This window comes from Heloderma suspectum, chromosome 13 (genome assembly GCF_057233095.1).
Source record: "Heloderma suspectum isolate Gila_16-S chromosome 13, 16-S_ref, whole genome shotgun sequence".
Classification (NCBI taxonomy): domain Eukaryota; kingdom Metazoa; phylum Chordata; class Lepidosauria; order Squamata; family Helodermatidae; genus Heloderma; species Heloderma suspectum.
Window position 1 is genome coordinate 24,324,019 of NC_139470.1, and position 20,995 is coordinate 24,345,013.

At 44.9% G+C, this 20,995-nt stretch overlaps 1 protein-coding gene across 2 annotated transcripts in view; it reads left to right on the forward strand.

Moving 5' to 3' along the window:
• Positions 1–20,995, forward strand: part of SUDS3 (SIN3A corepressor complex component SDS3) — a 36,869-nt gene that overhangs the window by 3,528 nt on the left and 12,346 nt on the right. Inside the window, exons 2-11 of one of the 2 annotated variants that reach the window (XM_084820468.1) lie at positions 1,031–1,100; positions 4,801–4,856; positions 6,501–6,572; positions 8,064–8,083; positions 9,846–10,002; positions 10,843–10,938; positions 13,196–13,257; positions 16,456–16,563; positions 17,802–17,823; positions 18,630–18,735. In XM_084820468.1, the coding sequence (XP_084676594.1) occupies positions 1,031–1,100; positions 4,801–4,856; positions 6,501–6,572; positions 8,064–8,083; positions 9,846–10,002; positions 10,843–10,938; positions 13,196–13,257; positions 16,456–16,563; positions 17,802–17,823; positions 18,630–18,735 (769 nt within the window). The remainder of the gene's footprint in view (positions 1–1,030; positions 1,101–4,800; positions 4,857–6,500; positions 6,573–8,063; positions 8,084–9,845; positions 10,003–10,842; positions 10,939–13,195; positions 13,258–16,455; positions 16,564–17,801; positions 17,824–18,629; positions 18,736–20,995) is intronic. The other variant, XM_084820469.1, reaches the window with a different exon arrangement.

Below are 20,995 nucleotides of genomic sequence, written 5' to 3' on the forward strand. Positions count from 1 at the left end.
AAACATTTCAGCCCAATCTGTAGTCCAGCGGTAGGCAACCTAGCGCCCTTTGGATATTTTAGACTACAACTCCCATCAGCCCCAGCCAGTATGGCCAATGATCTGGAATTATGGGTGTTGTAGTCCGAATGTTTGGAGGATTCCAGGCTGCCTACCCCTCCTTTAGTCTATGTTTACATAGAAGTAACATTAATTTCTATAGGATTTACTTCAAGTATGTTGGCTTGGGGTTGCAGCTTTTCTTCTTTAGGTGAATTGGGTAATGTTTGCTTTTTTAAAATGAAGTACTTCATATAATACAGAGAATCATAGAATCATAGGGTTGGAAAGGGCCTACAAGACCATCAAGTCCAACCCCTTGCTCAGTGCAGGAAGCCTGATTCCCAGGCAGTCTCCCATCCAAGTACTAACCAGGGCTGACCCTGCTTAGCTTCCAAGATCAGACAAGATCAGTTGTGCCATCATCTTACTTAATTTAAGATATTTCTATCCTGCCTTTTCAGGATGCTTGAGTCACTAAGGTCTGGGCAGACCAGTAAGATTTATTACAGGTTCAATTTGGTTAAGAGATGATGATGATGTGAAGGCTAGCTAAAGAGTTGAGGCTAAATCATCTCTGAAAGTAACAAAAGCTTGGAGGTGGCTAACAGAGGCCTGTGGATTTTTAAAGAGTGTGTTGAAGACAATAGGATGCTGGGGAACTGTGTTGGAATTAGAGAGTCTATATGGAATGACTATCAGAAGGAAATAGACAGAAGCAGCTGTTGAAAAACCCACTTGAGAAGTCTGGTGGGACCTATGGCATGTCAAGTTCATACTTTTATAATTTCAGGGTTTGGTTAACAAACAAAAATGAAGGAATGGCAGAGTTGTTCAAATGAGATACCTCTTTCATGTATTTTTTTCTAAAATGTAAAAAGAGTGTGCAGTTCTGTTTTCAGTCAGGTGAGTTTGGGTCAGCTGGAGGGTGGATGGAAAATGCCTAACAAAAATGCTGCTGTGACGCTCTGCTGATGTTCACATTGCTCAGATACCGAAGATGCAAGTGAAACTGACCTGGCAAAGCATGATGAGGAGGATTATGTAGAAATGAAGGAACAGTAAGTATTCTCCCCCCCCCCCCATTGTTGTAAATATGTTGTTGTTGTTCAGTCGTTCAGTCGTGTCTGACTCTTCGTGACCCCATGGACCATAGCACGTCAGGCCTTCCTGTCCTGCGTTCTCTCCCGGAGCATGCTCAAGTCCATATTAATTGCATCGGTGATGCTATCTAGCCATCTCATCCTCTGCCGTCCCCTTCTCCTTTTGCCCTCAGTCTTTCCCAGCATCAGGGTCTTTTCCAGAGAGTTTTATCTTCGCATTAGGTGGCCAAAATATTGGAGCTTCACCTTCAGTATCTGTCCTTCCAATGAGCACTCAGGGTTGATTTCCTTTAGGATTGACTGATCTGACCTCCTTGCAGTCCAGGGGACTCGTAAGAGTCTTCTCCAGCACCACAGTTCAAAAGCATCATTTCTTCGGCGCTCAGCCTTCCTTATAGTCCAGCTCTCACAGCCATACGTTACTACTGGGAAAACCATAGCTTTGATTAGACGAACCTTTGTGGGCAAGGTGATGTCTCTGCTTCTTACTATGCTGTCTAGGTTTGCCATAGCTTTCCTCCCAAGGAGCAAGTGTCTTTTAATTTCATGGCTACAGTCGCCGTCTGCGGTGATCTTGGAGCCCAAGAAAATAAAATCTGTCACTGCTTCCATTTCTTGCCCTTCCATATGCCAGGAAGTAATGGGGCCAGATGCCATGATCTTCGTTTTTTTAATGTTGAGTTTCAAACCAGCTTTTGCACTCTCCTCTTTCACCCTCAACAAGAGGCTCTCTAGATCCTCTTCACTTTCTGCCATTAGGGTGGTATCATCTGCGTATCTGAGGTTGTTGATAATTCTCCCGGCAATCTTAATTCCGACCTGTGATTCATCCAACCCGGCGTTTCTCATGATGTACTCTGCATATAAGTTAAATAAGCAGGGCGAGAATATGCAGCCTTGTCGTACTCCTTTCCCAATTTTGAACCAATCGGTTGTTCCATGTCTGGTTCTTACTGTTGCTTCTTGACCCTCGTACAGGTTTCTCAGGAGACAGGTAAGGTGGTCTGGTGCCCCCATCTCTTTCAGAATTTGCCACAGTTTGTTGTGATCCACACAATCAAAGGCTTTAGTGTAGTCAATGAAGCAGAAATAGACGTTTTTCTGGAATTCTCTCGCTTTCTCCATGATCCAGCGAAAGTTGGCAATTTGATCTCTAGTTCCTCTGCCTCTTCGAAACCCTGCTTGTACTTCCGGTAGTTCTCGGTTCACATGCTGCTGAAGCCTAGCTTGTAGGATTTTGAGCATAACCTTGCTGGCATGTGAAATGAGCACAGTTGTGCGGTAGTTTGAACACTCTTTGGCGTTGCCCTTCTTTGGAATTGGAATGTAAACTGACCTTTTCCAGTCTTGTGGCCAGTGTTGAGTGTTCCAAATTTGTTGGCATATTGAGTGCAGCACTTTAACAGCATCATCTTTTAGGATTTTAAATAGCTCAGCTGGAATACTGTCATCTCTGCTAGCTTTGTTGTTAGTAATGCTTCCTAAGGCCCACTTGACTTCACTCTCTAGGATGTCCGGCTCAAGTATACTTAATGCCTTTTCCAGATTGGGAATGGTCCCTGCCAGAGTAACTGACTCAAATGTGAGGACCTAACAATGAAGTACTTAGTTAAAACAAAAAGAGTCAAATTAGCATCGATTTCCCTAAAAACAGAGCTGTTAGAAGTTTGTTGCTAGTAGTTAAGACAGAAAAAGGTTTCCCTAGCTTCATCCAGCCCCTTTTACCACCATCTACATGCTCCCAAAACTTAGTGTCCTGAAACTTGGTGTCGACTTTCCCTGCCTCAGCTTTCCCCCTTTTAATGCTGAAATCTGGCTTCTTCCCTCTGTACTCCACTAAAACTTGTCCTCATTAAAATTACTTGCCGCTGATCTTAAGAGGTCTGTACTTCATCCTCCTTGACTTCTGCTGCTGCCTTTGAGATAATCTCCCACTGTTTCCAGGAGGATCTCTTCCTCCTCCTCAAATCATATATGCAGTGTTTCCTGAAGGGACCTCCCCCCCCCCCCCCACACACACATTGGGTCCCCTGCTGCTGTGTCACCCCATGCTGTCCTGGGGTGATTTCAAATCTCATGGCTTTCAGTAATCCTGAATATGCTGCTGATATATACTCCTTATAGCCTAGTCCTTCATTTCTTCTGTTATTGTCCATAGCAGTTGATAATAACACCAGTCAGGTGAAGGAGCCTTGGCTTTGTTCGATTTCCAGCCATCTCCTTTGCTTTGTATATTCAGTCATTGCCAACTCACATATCTCTTTTTTCATTTTTAAAATCCATCCTTTCCTCTGTTTCCTTGGCTAAAGGTTTGGTTCATGCCTTTCTATTCTTTCCAGCCTTCCTTTATCATACCTCAGTCCTCTCACCCCCATCCAGAATGCCATTGCCTAAATCATACGCCTCAGCCATTCATGAGGTCATGTGATGTTCATCCTCAAATCCCTGTGCCGGCATCAAATCACCTTTTTACACACACACACACACACACACACACCCCTACCTGCGCTATATAGCACATAATAGAGTCTGTCTGTGCTCCCACCTCTCCTCTGGTGTGGCTGTGAGGAGGAAATTAGAAGCTTCCAGTTTAGTTTAACTGCAGTATAGCCTGTTGCCCAAACTCTAAACTGTAGTTCACATTAGCTATATGGAAACTTTCGAACATATCTCCTACACTCATCAATTTCATATGGATGCTTGTTTAGATATATGGACTGCTTATATTAATGTATACTGTATTTGTGAAACAGAAGTGTCAAATTCTTTTCCCGCTCTTTATTTTCTTTCTTTTGTTAATGGTATTATAAATTATTATTGTGTATTTATATGTTTTATGTCATGTTCTTCCTTTTCCTTCTTTTCTCTCTCTTTTTCATGGCTATTTTCCCCCTTTCTTTTTTTGTTATTGTTATATTTACAATTTTTTTTAAAAAACACAACTATGTGGAAACAAGCCAGCTCCATAAACTATGATTTTGCTTGTTTCTGAACTATGGTTTAGTGTTATATCTGAACCAGTGCAATACACCTGGTATATTTAACTTTAAACATATTGACAGCACTTCCTTTGTTTGACCAATGTATGTGCTTTGGGGTCTGTAATGGCTTTCCATTTATAATTCAAATCTGTTGGCTTGCTTGGTGTATTTTAAGTTCTGCCTTTCGCACAGAATCTTTTCAGCAGTCTCTTGGCATTTTCTTTGGGCAATATTTTGTGTAATACTTAGGTACTGTTCTTGTGACCCAAGTACCTAAATGGCTTTTTGTGATCAAATGTCTTTGAGCGGTAAAGTTCTGCCTGTGTGTCTGTGTGTGTGAAGGAGGATCATATTTTTATGTACCAACATCTTGCTTCTCTTCATAAATTAAAATAACAAGCTTATATTGCTCATTCACATTTAAGGGTGAAATCCCATGCATGTTTAGACAGAAAAATGTCCTACATGGCTGGCTGGGGCATGCTGGGAGTTGTAGGATTTTTTTTTGTCTAAACATGCATGGGATTGCACCTTAAGTCATTTTTGTCTTGCCTCCTGCAGTCAGTTCTTGCAACTTGATGACAACTTGGTAAAGGAAAGAATTCATTGCAATGTAAGGCAAGATAAACAGTGTGTCTTTACTGAGCCTGTTTGTTTAATACACATTCTCTTTGCAGGATGTATCAGGATAAATTGGCATCTCTGAAGAGGCAGCTCCAGCAACTGCAAGAAGGTAGGGTTTAAAAACCATGAAGTTTGAGATGAATCTTAAAAACCATGCAACTTGAATCTCTTAAACTGGACCTTCTGTTGCATTAGGAATATAGGAAACTGCCTTATACCAGGGCTTCATCTTTCCTGACCAGAGAGAGGACCATTCACATGCTGAGATTTCAGTGCTTACTGTCTTTTGCCTTTACTAATTTAGTAATGTGTTTAGTAATAAACACTAGGGGTGTCAGGAAAACACCCCCTCCCCCCTGTATTGATGAAGGTACTCATTTGAGGGGTAAAATAGAGCCTGGAATGTACTGGGTTTTCCATAATCTAGGGTGTTGTCCTTCACATCACTGATCCTTTAATTTTTTTAAACCATAATTTTGAGAAGCCATTTGACTTGCTGTCTTGCTACTCATAGAGCTGAAGGGGAAAATAGCCGTTCCCGCTTCTCCTCTGTACACTTCCTAGCACCAGTTCTTTTCTGGGATGGGAGGACATAGAACCTTGCGGGTGCTGAGGGCAAGCAAGTAGTCAGTGAGGCTTACTGCATGCCTGCTGCCTTCTGGAACTGCGCAGGAGCTCAACTCCACTCTTTTTATTAGTCTCAGTTTGCCTGAATAATTGGATGTTGCTTTTTCCCTGGCATGACTTATTATTTTGGGGGCCTAGGGAGATGTTTGCAGTTTTATCGAGCCTGTATATAAATTTGCAGGTGATGTAGGGATCCTCAGAGTAAGGATGAATGAATTTCTCGATTTCACTTTCTCCCACATCCACATTTTTTGAAGCTCATGTTCTTTGCATCCTTTTTATGAAGCAATTTGCCAATTTTGGTAAGTTTTTATTAAACAACTTACCAAATAAAATTCTCACTCATCTGCACTGGCCAAATTCAGTAGGTACAGCTATTCCCAGCATGGAGAGGACTGTGTTGTGCCTGCCTGCCATATAGCTGTTAAAGATGAGCCTGTCAGAAAAAAGGGGATTCTAATTCAGCACTACAAACATGGCTGAATACACAGGGCTTCAAGCCCAGACTTTAAAGAGTCCAGACACTGGAAAGCACTCTACCTGGATGGACTACTCAGTTTCACTTTCTCCTACATTTGAATTTTTAAATCCCAAGTCCTTTTTGTCTTCTTAATGAAGGGATTTGCAGATTTTGGTAGGTTCTTATAAAATAAATGAATCAAATTAAAATCTCACCCACCTCTATTTCAGAGTAGATGCTGTTAGAGGGTAAAATCCAACATAAGACCTAGTTAGAGTAGACCCACTGAAATGAATGGGACTTAAGTTAGTTAGGTCGAACTTAAGTGGTATTCATTTCAGTGGGTCTACCCTAAGTAGGACTTACATCGGAATTTACCCATGGGGGACAACCCTGTTTTTGTTTGTTTAAATTGAAACTTGGTAGTATGCAATAAAAATGTCTATACTTTGAAGGATGTAAGCTATATGATTTAAGCTGCATACAGATGTTTCTTTGGGAAGTCAAGAGCAATTTCCCCCTGATCCATTCCAAGACACTCACTCTGATTCAGCATTGATAGTTTGATAACTGTGCCAACTTAGTCAAGACGTGAGGAAAGAGTGTACTTCAGAGTCCTTTTCAGTGATGTAGTACCAATATCTCATTTTGCAACATCTTAAATAGGTACTTTACAAGAATATCAGAAAAGAATGAAAAAGCTGGATCAGCAATACAAGGAGAGGATACGCAATGCAGGTCAGTGAGCTGGATTTCTGAGGTCTTTGTTGAGGCTTTTTGATTTAGTCCTAGACAATTACATCATAACTAGGGATGGCGGAGAATTCTGCCACGGATTTCAGTGAGGCCGAATGCACTGATATTCGGCCCCCCGAAAACCATGGCAGAATGGCCTCCCCCCCCCCCACACCCCACAGAATCACCCCAGGACGAAGCTTACCTGGGGCGGATGCTCCGGCGGCTGGTCTCTGGGCTGGCTGCTGCGGCTGCAAATGGTGACCGTCGTAGTGGCTGCCATTTGCGTCTGGTCAGGCTGCCGTGATAGGCTACTTAAGTATTTACGTAGCCTATCACGGCAAAGAGGAGGGATGCAAACGGCGGCCGCTACGCCGTTTACGCCACTGCTCTTTCCGTGATAGGCTACGTAAATACTTACGTCACCTATCACGGCAGCCTGGCTGGACACAAATGGTGGCCGCTACGACGGCCGCCATTTGCGGCCGCAGCAGCCCAGCTGCGGACAGCCCTGGCTGGCGGCTCTGCAGAGCCACTGCGGAGCGGAGCCGGCCAGGGAGGATTCCCGGGGGGAGGGACGGAGCACCTCCCCCCCACCGTGGATCCCCCACTGTGGAGCCAGGTAAGGGATTTGTGCATCCCTAATTATAACATGTATATTATCTGTTCAGCACTAGGATATTGTATTTACTTCTGCTACATTCTTATCCTAAAATCTTCCAGTGGGATAGTTGTCCTGGTCTGTTGTGGCAGTAAAACTACAGAGTTTTGCAGCACCTTAAAGACACACTTATTATGACATATGTTCTATGCTGTCATGAAGTCCACTTCATCAGATGAGTCAGAAGTACACAAGACTTACAAATGCATATCATGAAATGGATTCTAGTCCACAAAAGCATATGCCTGAATAAATGTGTTAATCTGTAAGGTGCTACAGGACTCTTTGTTTTGAGTTTGATCCTAAATATGTATTCTTGGGTATTATTGCTATTGATTTCAGTGGGACTTGTTTTTCTAACCTGAGCTCATCCTAAAGGAGGTTCATGTTCTGCCAGAGGGGGAGGCGTGGCAATCAGTGTTGCCTTTCAGCAGCTGTGTTGCCTCTTGCAGCGCAACCTTATGCATTCTAGTCAGAAGTAAATGCCAGTGACCTCGATGGGACTTACTCCCAGGTAAGTGGGTATAGGATTGTACCTTAACAGTGTTTAATCAGAAATAGCCCTTTATTGTTGGGCTGTTTCATACCAAATAGTGCAGTAGAATTTGCACAAATTGTCTAGTTTGTGATACCTTAAAGTTTAACTTAGTGCAAATAGAAGTGCACTTAAGTGCTTTTTTCATATTCTAGCATTAATGACCTCTGGCTTGCCCTGTAGGCCTGCAATCGTCAAAGCATTTATTGTAGGCTACCAACATTGAGGTTTTACTGGAGTTAGATGTGCTTCCATAGTCCTACAAATGAATGTAACTTGGTCTGTTTTCTTTTTCCAGAGCTTTTTCTTCAGTTGGAAGTAAGTGTGTATTTCTGTTTTGTTTTTATTTCTTTATTTGATTGTCTTATTCTGTTCGTTGGGTTGGATCCAGATTTGTTCATACTTAGCATAGACCCCATGATTTCTATACTAAGTATGGATTCAACTCTTTTTGAGTAGTACTTTGTTTTCTTTAGGGATATTGGTGGCATATACTTGCAGTAGAGTATTGTGCACACCATTGGTTTTTTCTAGGAACGTCTGAATATGGATGAATGAATCCTAAATAATTTGAGAATAAGTATTTGTGCATTCTAAACTCTGTGCTATTAATCTTCTGCATGTGTGTATTTTGGTAGTTCAAAAGTTTGGTAGTTCAAAACCCTTCACAGTTTGGTGCATTCATCTCTTCCATGTATTGAAAGGAGAAAGTGGCAATTAATGTGTGCGCTCTTCGGCTGATGTCGTGCCTGTATATCTTGCAGTTGCATCTTCACACCCACGTACAAAATGTAGTATGACAAGCTGCCCTAAAGACAGCCGCCAATAGACCTATCCTCTGTGATATTAGCTGCAAGAGCTATGTAGAACCTTCAAGTTCAGAGGTGGTAGACCTCTTAATGCTCGGTGATGGGGCACACAAGGGAGAGCTATCACCTTCATACCTTGCTTGTGGGGTTCTCAGGGGCATCTGACTATCTACTTAAATGGGATGTCAAGTTTGGTAGGCCTTTGGCCTGATTCAGCAGGTGGCTCTTACGGGGGAGAAGGAGACAGACAACTTGTTCCATGAATTATGTTAGAAAGGTGATATTTTTATTTATTGTATTTCTTTACTGCCCAATAGCCAAAACTTTCTGGGTGGTTCATAACAATTAAAACTGTAAAATACAACATGGTAAAACATAATATGAAACTGTTAAACATTTAATACTGCGGTATAAAACCAAAGTGAAAACCAGCAGCAGTGTAAAGATTTACAACACAACAACACCTTTTAAAACAACAAGACCTGAAGAACAAAAACAGCTGGGAGAATAAGAAGGTCTTTGCTTGGTGCCGAAATATAGGTGCCAGGCAAGCCTCTTGGGGGTGGGGTGGGGGTGTTCCACAGCTGGGGTGCCACCTCTGAAAAAACCCTCTCCTTAGTAGCCACCCACCTCATTTGGCAGAGGCACCTGAAGGAGGGCCTCTGAAGACTATCTTAGGGTCTGGGCAGGTATATCTGGGAGAAGATGATCCTACAGGTAACCTGGCTTCAAGCTGCTTAGGGCAGCCTTTTCCAACCTGTTGCCCCCCCCCCCCCCCCCCCGGCCCAGATGGGTTCAACTACATCTCCCAGAATTCTCCAGCCAGTAAAGCTGAGGCAGAGTACAGCATAGGTGGCTGGGGGATTCTGGGAGTTGTAATCCAACATATCTGGAGAGCGCCAGCTTGGGGAAGGCTGGTTTAGGGCTTTGAATGTTAATACCAGCACTTTGAATTGGGCCCAGAAGGATGAGCTACTTGTATTAAATTAGACAAGTTGTTGGAGCAGTCTTATTTTTTACAATCTGGATTGACCATTCTTTCCCCCGCCCCCACCAACAACCTAGTTTCACTTTGCATATGGTGACTGGTCATGCAAGCCGGTTTGTTACCCAGTTTGATGGAGCACATGCCAGTTGGCTAGTGTAACGTGTGACTCTGTGGATTTATAGTAAGGCAGCCTTGGGTACAATTCCCCCATTGGCGACAAGATATATCCCAATGTGGTTCTGCCGTGTGGATAATCCCCTGTTTTCCTTTGGTCCTGTGTCAGACAGAGCAGGTAGAAAGGAACTACATCAAGGAGAAGAAAGCGGCTGTGAAGGAATTTGAAGATAAAAAGATTGAGCTGAAGGAAAACCTAATTGCTGAACTGGAAGAGAAGAAAAAGATGATAGAGAGTGAGAAGCTAACCATGGAGCTAACAGGAGGTAGGTAAAAGACAAACATGCCATATCCTTTTGGGGAAGAGACTGTATCTTGGGGGCAGAGCACAGGCATTACATGCAGAAGGTCCCAGCTTCAGTTCCTGGCACCTCCAGTTAAAAAGATTGGGTGAGGGAAAGACCTCTTTTTGCCCAAGACCTTGGAGAGTTGCTTCAAGTCAGAGAAGACTACTGGGCTAGATGGACAAATAACCTGACCTAGTTCGTGGTGGCTTCCTATGTTCCTAATCATGCTCACTCAGAAGTCAGTGGAATTGATCTCAGTGGAACGTGCTTCTGACTGAATCTGCATAAGTTTGCAGCTTTAACTGTTGAATGCCTTGATCCTTTACTCACTCCATATGTACAATTTTAAGCACAAGAAATCAATTATTTGTCTAAGGGCACAATCCCATGCATGTTAAGACAGAAAAAAGTCCTACAACTCCCAGCATGCCCCAGCCAGCATGACCCTGGGAGCTGTGGGACTTTTTTTCTGTCTAAACATGGACAGGATTGCTCCCTTAGCCTTTTGCACTGCCCAATATATCAAAGGCGCTCTTTTGGCAACTCTAGGTTATGGCTGTACAGCATCTCTGTACTCTGGGTGACTCCAGTATCCCTGGATGCCCTGCAGGAAATATCTGTCTAAATGTGCCTTAAGGGTTGTGCCTTAAGTCTTAGTCGAATTAGGGGCCAAGTCATGGTAAATGTATCTTGGCATGAAAGAGAGGCCAGGTTTTTTTAAAACTAATGCTGAAATGCATCAGGAGTGGTGGTGTGGTCCTATGCTTCATTTTTTAAACCATGTGGCCCTTACTGACCGTCTGTCTTCTTATGCTTCAGATTCCATGGAAGTGAAGCCTATCATGACAAGGAAATTGAGGCGGCGGCCGAACGACCCTGTTCCCATCCCTGACAAAAGGAGGAAGCCTGCCCCTGATATCCTTTGAGCTGATCTGCTGAAGTCTGTGATCTAGACCGACAGCTTTCAAACTCTGCTCTGGACAACCCTAGGGTTTGCTTCACCGCATGATTAATACTGGTGGACTACCACCCGTAGAAGATAGGTTGCCCACTACTTAAAGATCTCCCTCTGCAATGTGCACTTGCAGGAGAGGTGCCATGCAGGGCAACAGTGAGGCCCAGTGAGCGTGGCTTGTATATTGTACCCCGATGAGCATGGCTTGTAGCTCAGTGGCAATGCACAGTGGCATACAGAAGGTCTCAGGATAAGGATCAGATAGCAGGTGGTGGATAAAGACCCTCTGCCTGATAACCTGGAGAACCGCTGCCAGTCAGAGTAGACAGTATATAGCTAGATGGACCAGTGATCTGACCTCATATAAGGCAGCTTCTGATGTTCAGAATGAAGTGTTCCCTTATTTATTTATCAGATGTATATTGCCAGTTTTTGAACAAACTTACTTATTTGACTTGTGTACCCTTGGGGCAGTTTACAATCATAAAAATAAAACAGAAAAAACAATAAAATAACAAAGAAATACAACAGTAGAAATATTAAAGTAATACAGTATTAAACATTAGAAATATTAAAGAGCCAGCAGAAAGTCAGTAAAGCAAGAGATTAAAGATGAAATGCCTGCTGAAAGAGGAAGGTCTTAACCTGGCATCTAAATATACATGGTGAAGATGCCAGGCAGATCTCCTGGGAATGGCATGCCACTGATGGGGAGCCACTACAGAGAAGGCTCTTTCCCTGGTAGCCACCTGTCACACCATTGTTGGTGGCAGCACCTAGAGAAGAGTCTGGCATACCTGAATTCAGATTTAGGCCTCTTGATTATCATTGGCTCTTGAAACAAACTCTGCGAGAGGTAGACGTTGCCTTCTCTTCTCAAGGTGCTGCTGTGATGGGTGCACCTCGGATGCTGTCGGCATCCCAGATGCGTTTAGTTCTGTGCTTAAATGGTGGTAGAGCATTTGCCCTGTGACTTGGTGGGGTGAAAAGGGCTGTAGCACTCCCCAGTGGCCATGTTCTCTTTTCTTGGAAATTAATGGGCTTGCTCCATTTGTGGGTCTCTGCTCCATTTGTGGGTCTCTGCATTCCTGTGAGAGGAGCCATAGCCCAGTGGTAGAGTGGATGCTTTGCACAGGGCCTTGGGGAGTTGAGACATATGGAACAGCTAAGGATCAGGGCCTAAGTCTTGGGGGATGTGTTTAAAGAGGGCGGATGTCTATCTGTCTCTCTTTCTCCGTGATGCGGCTTAAAACTCTTCCTGTTGAATTGTTTGCTGAGGAGCCCCTGCTGATTGCCTGTCCTAGGGGACATGCCCTGTTCACTCAGAGCGTTGGCTAGACTGGCAGGATGAACTGAGGGCACTCTAGAACACACCCTTCACTCGGCAGCGGCCGCTGTGTGTTGCGGGGTGAGACTGGTAGCAGCAGCTGGGTGAACCTGTATTTCAGGCAAGCATGTCTGCTGTTCCCAGTCTTCTGATAAACTTCCAAAGAACTCCAGGAATGCAGTGTGGAAATGACTGACTAGAGCAGAAGTGCTATATCAGCCTTCCCCAACCTGGTGCCCTCCAGATGTGTCCAATGTATCTGGAGTGCACCCGGTGGAGGAAGGCTGTCCTGTGTAGGTTTTGCTACAGGGGCTTTCTGGGAAAGTTCTTAAGTTCTCCAGTGATGGAGGTTATTCTGGAGTGGGGTCGCTCCTCTTGCTTGCTTCAGAGACAGGGTGATGCAAGTGACTACATGCTTGGTCCATTTCAGTGGGATGAGCAATCCCCCCCCCCCTCCCGGCTGCCTCAGCTCCAATCCTGCCTGCTTGATGGCTCCAGTTCTTTCACTTCTTTTGTTATGCTAGCAACCAGATTCAGGATTCATCTACCCTGGCAAATGAACCATTACTAATTTATTTAGTGGATTTCTAAACCTCCTTTCAGGATGGGTTGTCCCAAGGCAATTTACAATAGTCAGGAAAGCAACACCATAAGATCACACTAAAAACAACATCCAAGTATCAAAATACAAGATCACATGGGGAAACAGCACAAATTAATAAGTCAGATAAAAACAACAGCAAATAAAAGTAACGTTCAAATAGTAGTGTGCCCTGTGGAGGAGGGACCTAGAACTAGCCACAAAGAGGCACAGTTCCCGGGCTGCTTTCTGGAAGGAGATAACAGGCCATGTTTTGGCTTCAGAGTGACTTGCCCTTAATTTTGCTTACCTCAGCTCAATTATCTACTAACGGATGAACAGATAATGGAGGATCTGAGGACACTCAATAAGGTAAGAGTTCAGTGTAGTTGCTTTATGGGGTCAGGAGAAGAAGCACAAAGCGTTTATTCTTCCTGACCAGAAGGCAGCACGAACCAACCCAACTTTGAGGAGTAGGGTTACTGAGGTCCTGCTTAACACAGGAAGCCTCTGCCAACCTCCCTCCCTTTTGCTTTTATACTGGGGGAACCCCTTCCAGCCCCTGGGCCTGATTCCATTTTGGCGAAGCTCTCGAGGGCTGCATGGGTGAGGCCAAGGGCAAAAGGGGCCAAGGATATCCCAAACATCAGCAAATTTTAGTTTAAAGCTCTTAGGGTGCAATCCTATGTATGTTTAGACATAAAGTCCTACAACTCCCAGCATGCCTCCAGCCAGCCATGCTGGGTGGGGCACGGTGGGAATTGTAGGACTTTTTTCCAGCTGAACATGCATAGGAATGCACTCTTAGTGCCAGCACCTAGCCTTACGGGAGGCATTTTAACCTTCCAGAATGACGAAAGATAATGCAGAAGAGCTGGGAAACCACCAAATGGTCTGTAGAGAGGGGTGGGGCCATCTGGAGAAGCCCAGGAGTGCTGGACTCAGCCCCCTTGCCTGAGATTCTACCCCCTTGTTCTGTGCTACGTTAAATGTGCTCCCCTGGTTTTGCTTTCTCCTCCAATGTCTTAGCCTGCAGGGTGACTGGAGCTCTGTTGCATTTCACCCTTGGTTACATACATGACGGGCATCCTGATCAGGACTCTCCAGCTTGCCTTATTATCCATTTTTCTCTCACCCCCCCCCCCATCCCACCGCCAGTGAAGAAAGGACTGTGTGCCTCCTGCCACTCCAGGTGCATTGTGGCAGCCGAGAGCAGAGACCCAAGTAATTTGGGGCTGTGACACAGCAAGCAGAACATGGGGCTAAGGAGAAACACGCATAGTGCTGTGAGCAGCCAGGATCAGGGAGCCACTCAGTTGTTCGGGTTTAGCCCAACTTGCTCCTGCCAAACAGATCCCAGTGGGGGAGGGAGCACAGCTCAGTGGTAGAGCACATAATTTGCATGCGCAATGTCCCAGGTTTGATCCCTGGCACCTCCAGGTAGGGCTGAGAAACCTCCTGCCCCAAACCCTGGAGAGCTGTGCCAGTCGGCATCAACAAGAATGGGCTAGATGGACCAAGAGTAATTTAGGGCCTTAAAGGTTAAAACCGACACCTTGAATTCCACCGGGAAAGCAGTTGGCAACCAGTGCAGGTGGTAATGTGGTGCTGATACCATGCACTGGTTAGCAGCCTATCTGCCACATTTTGCACCACTTGAAGATTCTGGACACTCTTCAGGGCAGCCCCATGTAGGGCGCTTTGCAGTAGTCTAAATGTGATGTGATCGAGGCTGGAATAACTGTTGCCAAACCAGACTGATTCAGGAAGGGCTATAGGTGGCGCAAATGTGCTCCTTGCCACCTGAAGATCTAGAGACAGTATAGGATCAAAGAGCACTCCCAAGCTACGGACTTGATCCTTCAGGGGAGCGCAACCCCTTCCAGAACAGGTTGAATTCCAGTCCCCGAGTCAGGCTTTCTATTGACTAACAACACCTCTGTTTTGCTGGGTTTAACTTCAGCTTGTTCACCCTCATCCAGCCCATTATCAAACCCTGGCAACGTTCAAGTGTTTCACCTGCTTGGTGTTAGGTGACAAAGAGCAATAGAGCTGGGTGTTATCAGCATGTTGGTGGCACCTTACTCCAAAGCTTCAAATGACATCTCATTTTCATGTCAATATTGAACAACATGGGAGACAAGATAGAACCCTATAGGACACCATAGGCCAATGGTGAAGTTGAACAGTAATTTCCCAGCATCACATTCTGGACATGTCCTTACAGAAAGGACTGGAACCACTGCCAAACACCCCCAATGCCAGCTCTGCCACGCAGTCCAGAAGGATACCATGGTTGATGGTATGAAGAGGTGCCAAGAGGTCTAAAGGAACTAATAGGGCAGGGCTCCCTCAGTCCAACTCCTAGTGTAGGTCATCCACCAAGGAGACCAAAACAGTCTTGGCCCCATATCCTGGCTGAAAGTCTGATTGAAATCAGGCCAGAAAATCAGTTTCATCCAGATGCTTCTGGAGTTGCAATGCCACCACTTTCTTGATCACCTTAGCTAAGAATGGTATATTTGAGATGGGCCTATAATTAGGGCTTCTGGGTCAAGGGAAGGTTTCTTTAATAAGGGTCTTATTACCGCCTTTTTTAATCAAGGGGAAAGACCCCCTCCTGCGAAGAAGCATTGATCACTTCTCTTCATGACCTGAATCCAGGGGGATGCGAGGGGTCACATCAGGATCCCTTCCAAAGTGGAGGAGGGCACCCTCCCTCAGGACACTCCCCAGACTTGTCCTACTAATTGATAATTTTGGACCAAAGATATTCCCCATGCTGTTGTCCAAGGCTGCTGTGCCTTAATCTGAAACTGGTGGAGTTCCTGTTTCCAACCCCTTCCTAGGTAGCCAACTGTGGGATAGAGGATTTTTTTTTTTTTTTGCAGCACTTCCTTCCCACTGGGCAGCAGCAGTGCATTTCCTAAAGCCTCCCCCCCTGCCCCCCCGCAAGAGAGAGACTAAAGCTGGAATGAGAGGAACCATCCCGATGAGCTGGCTGAGAGATTCTTTTCCCTTACTTGTGACCATAAATAATCTTAAAAGTTCCATTAGTGCAGGGATGGGCAACTTGTGGCCTTCCCATCAGCCCTGGCCAGCATAGCCAATGGAGAGGGATCATGGGAGTTGTAGGCCAAAGCATCTGGAGGGCCATAAGTTGCCCACCTCTGCTTAGCGGATTGTCCAGTATATGCCCTGACATTCGTATCCATGGCTCCCAAAGATAGGTAAGAAATGCCAGATAATGATTCAGGCAAGCAGAGTGAGCATACTGGTGCACCAGACTCTCAAGGCCTCAACCCTAGTGATTCGAACACCTAACAGTAATTCAATGTTTGCCAGAATATTGGTCTGTTGGGCAAGGGAATTGCTGGCAGAGGTTTCCGCTAGACACAAGCACCTCTGAGAAACTGTAAATAAGCTCACCAAAGTATCGAAAATCATGACTGATTCTTGTACAGATTATGCATATTACTGGAGGCATAGTGGTCAATACAAGCCTATGGATCATACAGTGGAGTGTGGATCTTGGGCCCAAATCTAACTTGTCTACTGCCCCCTATCTAGGAGGCAATCTCTTTGGATATTCCATCAAAGATGTCCTCATCAAAACCAAATATATGGGGGAAAAGTGCTTCCTATTGCTCCCAAGAAAGGAGAGCACAAAACCAACTGGTGTGTATATCGTTCGCTTTATCCCAACAAGTGTGTTCAACGCACAGAGATGTAAACTTTCCTGACATTTTGAAGCCAAGGGCGGGGTTTTTCTAGGGGTAAAATGGAAGTTTGGGGTGGAAATTTAAATATGGAATATTTACTTATCGAACCTAAATTTATTTTACTGCTTTAGCAGAAGACGCATCATTTATAACTTGGCTTATAAAATTGTACTATTTGTGTAATTTACAGAGCAATTCCATTTAAATATTTTTAGGCTGCCTTCTAGAGTAAAAGCCCTCCCATTGTGACTTACATAACAGTCCTATGCATGTTTACTCTGAAGTAAGACCCACTCTTGTTTTAGTGGAGTTAATTTGTACAAACAAAACTGTAAATGTACCCCATAGTACTTAAGCACACATGTACCTTCATCCCTGCTATCTCGGAGGTAGGAAAAAATAAAAGTTGAAAACTGAAACCACAAATTTTGTAGTAAACAAAAGAAAGTGTATTTAGGCTGCAGTCTAATGCAGTCACAGTATTAAGGACTAACAGCATACTGAGCTAAACTTCATAACATTGAAACAATGAATTATTCAGTTATATATTATCAGTCTCTAATGCTATAGACCAGGGATTGGAAATGTGTCATCCTCCAGATGTTGTTGGACCGCAGCTCCCATTATCCCTCACTATTCGCTATGCTGGCTAGGGCTGATGGGAGATGCAATCCAACAACATCCAGAAGGCCACACATTCCCCATCCCTGGTATAGATTGTCGTAAAAATCTTCATGCTGCACATCTTGAGTGAGTAAAAATGTGTCTTAAAAAGCATTTTACTCATATTTCAAAGGATATTTTTTTCCCCAGTGTTCCCCCAAATGTTCACTTTTTTCATTGGATATTTCTGTGGAGGAGGAGAAATTTATGGGCAGGTACTCTAAAGACCATTGCAGAAGCCAGTAGATGGGAGACTTCCTGGTTTCAGTCAGGCTGACAAAGTCTGTCTTCATGTGTGGAGCGCCGCTATAGTATAGTTGTTAAGACTGAGCATGTCAAGCCTATTGACTGACTAGATTATAATGGATCTAACTGAAAACTTTAGTTGATCCCATTTATTAATATATCCAGATGCTTGCAGCCCAAAGTTAAATGTTCAATTTGGCCAGTTATTTCGCTTTACACTGTTTTGTGACCTTGTAGGTGGCTCCTTAAGCCACTAAAATAGCCTTTCTATTCTTCCTTTTATAGCTTAAATCACCGAAAAGACCAGGTAAGTGCCTGTTGCTGTTGGCATTTAAAAAACATTTCTTTGCCCTCATAACGGTTCCTCGTGCGATTAAGACTTGGCTTGGAACACAGGGAGGGGACCATAGCTCAACAGTAGAGCTCGTACTTGGCATGCGGAAGGTTCAATCCCTAACATCTCTTATTAAAATAACGCCAAGGAGGAGAAGATGGAGGAAGGACCTCTGCCTGAAACCCTGGAGAGCTGCCACCAGTCAAGAGTAGCCTGCTGAGATGGATGGAAAACAGTCTGACCTACGTTCCTGAGATCCTACCTTGTTTTACTCAAGAATAGCCTTTGGATGTGAGCCAAGGGCAAAGCAGAGAAGGGGGTGACATTTCTGAGAAGCGGAACTACTTAGACACTCTCTCAGGCTGGAAGCTCTGCGTTGCCATTTCTATTTCTGTTTGCCCCAAACACTTGCAAAAGAGAACTCCCATCTATGCAAAGGGGAAGGCCAAGATGAGCAGGGATCACATGGTTGTGGTAGAGCACATGCTTTGCGTTCATAGGGTCCCACGCTAGATCTTGGGAAGAAGCTCTGCCTGAGACTCTGGAAAGTGGCTGCCAATCAGTTGCTAACATGGCTAGATTGGCCAGCGGTCTTGACTGTATAACAGAGATCTCTGCAAGTTTGACCAAATACTGGCGAATGTGATCTGCTTATAAACCTTAATATTTCATCTCCACCCTTGGCTTGAGGTCACAGCAATCCCCACATTTAGCGCTGCATGCATTTCAAGCCGATGTGTCGGTGTTAAAACTGTATCGAGTTCACTCTTCTCTTTCAGCATCTCCTTCATCACCAGAACATCTGCCAGCTACGCCTGCTGAATCCCCGGCACAGCGATTTGAGGCAAGGATAGAAGATGGCAAGCTCTACTATGATAAAAGATGGTAAGGCTTGAGTTCTGCTGTTATGGCAGTCTGAACTGATCTGTTGTGTTCAAAGGGCACTCCAGTGGCCTTGGCTAGCTAGGATCTAAAAACACACGGTTGAAGTAGAGGACAAAATAATGAGCATTCTCACTCGGAGGACCATCCAGGGTGGATTACTTGTTCCATCTAGCTGTAGAGGGTGGAAGGGCCTTGGCTCAGTGACAGATCACCTGCTTTGCATGCAAAAGGTCCCAGGTTCAGTCCTTGGCATCCCCAGGTAGGGCTAGGAAAGACCCCTGTGTTAATCCGGGGTCCTGACCTTGTCAGGTTCCTTACCAAAATAGATTCAGGATAGGACAAAGTCATAAATGGATCAGCATAACAGCGTATTGGTTACACATGTGATGGTAAATGGATGCAGAAATAAAACCAAACAAAGAATCTCATGCATCCTTTATGCTGACTGAAACTGGCAACTTCTCCCACAACCCTGTGTGTATCTGGGTCCCAGTCAAGATACACAGGACATCTCTCCAGAGACCAATAATCAGTTCTCCAAGTTGGTATCGGTCTGTGGAGAGATCCCCTGTATCTTGATTGGGACCTAGGTACGTGCATGCCTGTGGGGGAAGTTGCCAGCTTCAGTCAGCACAAGGGATGCGTGCGGTTCTTTGCTTTGCTTTATTTCTGCATCCATTTACCATCAGACCTGTAATCAATGAACTGTTAAACTGATCCATTTGTGACTTTGTCCCACTTGGGCTTATCCCGAATCTGTGTTGGTAAGGATCCTGACAAGGTCAGGACCCCAGATTAACGCATCCTCTCTCTGAAACTCTGGAGAGTCTCTGCCAGCTAGTAGAGCAGCCTTCCTCAACCTGGCGCCCTGCAGGTGTTTTGGACTTCAACTCCCAGTATTCTTGACCATTTGCTGTGCTGGCTGGGGCTGATGGGAGCTGTAATCCAAAACATCTGGAGAGCACTGGGTTGGGGAAGCCTGAAATAGACACTAGATAGACCACTGGTCTGCTTGCTATAAGGCAGTGTCCTATTTTCCTATGAGGGAGGAATTGCAGGGATGTGAAACTTTCACCAGGGCAAGTTGCCCCCTCAGTTTTTGTCCTGCTTGTGGGTTTCCCATGGGCAGTTGGTTGGCCACTGTGTGAACCTCTTCCCTCCCCATTGCCTTTTCCTTGTGTGTCATGTCTTTTTTAGATTGTAAGCCTGCGAGCAGGGACTGTCTTCTTTGTTCATTGATTATAAGCTGCTCCGGGAGCCTTTTTTGGCTGAGGAGCGGGATAAACATACAATAAATAAATCAACAGGATGCTGGACTAGATGGACCCTTGGTCTGAACCACCAGGGCTCTTCTTATGTTCTTATGCCTTTGCCAAGGACAAAGCCTGCCTGTGACTTTGTAATCTTGGGTCTAGCTTGACCTTCCCCAATCTAGTGCCCTCCAGGTGTGTTGGACTACAGCTTCCATAGAATTATGGGAGTTGTAGTCCAACACATCTGGAAGGCACCAGGTTGGGGAGAGCTGGTCTAGAAGCCCTGAAATGAGAAACACACTCCCTCTGTTTTCTTTCCCTTCCTACCTGGTTTTATCTAACTGGGCCTAGGAGATTTTTTCCCCCTTGATTTCTCTGCCACTATGCCCACCCCCAGGCGGTATAGGCTAGGCCTTCTACCTAGCTGCAAAATGCCATGTGCTCCCCAAGCGGTGACTGGAATAGGCCACTGTCGTCAGGTCTGTAATGTTTCCATTGGAGCTACCCCTGGGGCTGTAGACCAGCAGTAGACCAGCAGTAGAGCACATGGTTTCTATGCAGAAGGTCCTAAGTTTCATCCCTAGCATCTCCAGGTAGGGCAGGAAAAAGATCTGGCTGAAACTGTGGATTACCACTGCCAGTCGATGTTGATAATACTGGCCTAGATGGACCAATGGCCCGACTCAGTATGGGGCAAGTTCCTATGTTCCTTGTAAAGTTTCACAGTCACTGGCCAACAATTCAGGTGCTCCTTGCTCCAAGAATTAAGTGTACTTCCCGCTCAATACATAAGGCAGCGTGCAGTCAGAGTGCACACTGGAAAAGCCTGCCTTTCCCCAGCAGCTGCAGACTCCCTTCCATCTCCTCAGGAAGGTGACAAATGTGAAAATATCTATGGCCTGCTTCTGAAAGGTCACGAATCCTCTGAACACACCAGAAGTTCTGAGATGCTAAGAGTTTTCGATTGTCATTGTTCAAGCTTTATACCACAAGGTGGCAGAATGCAA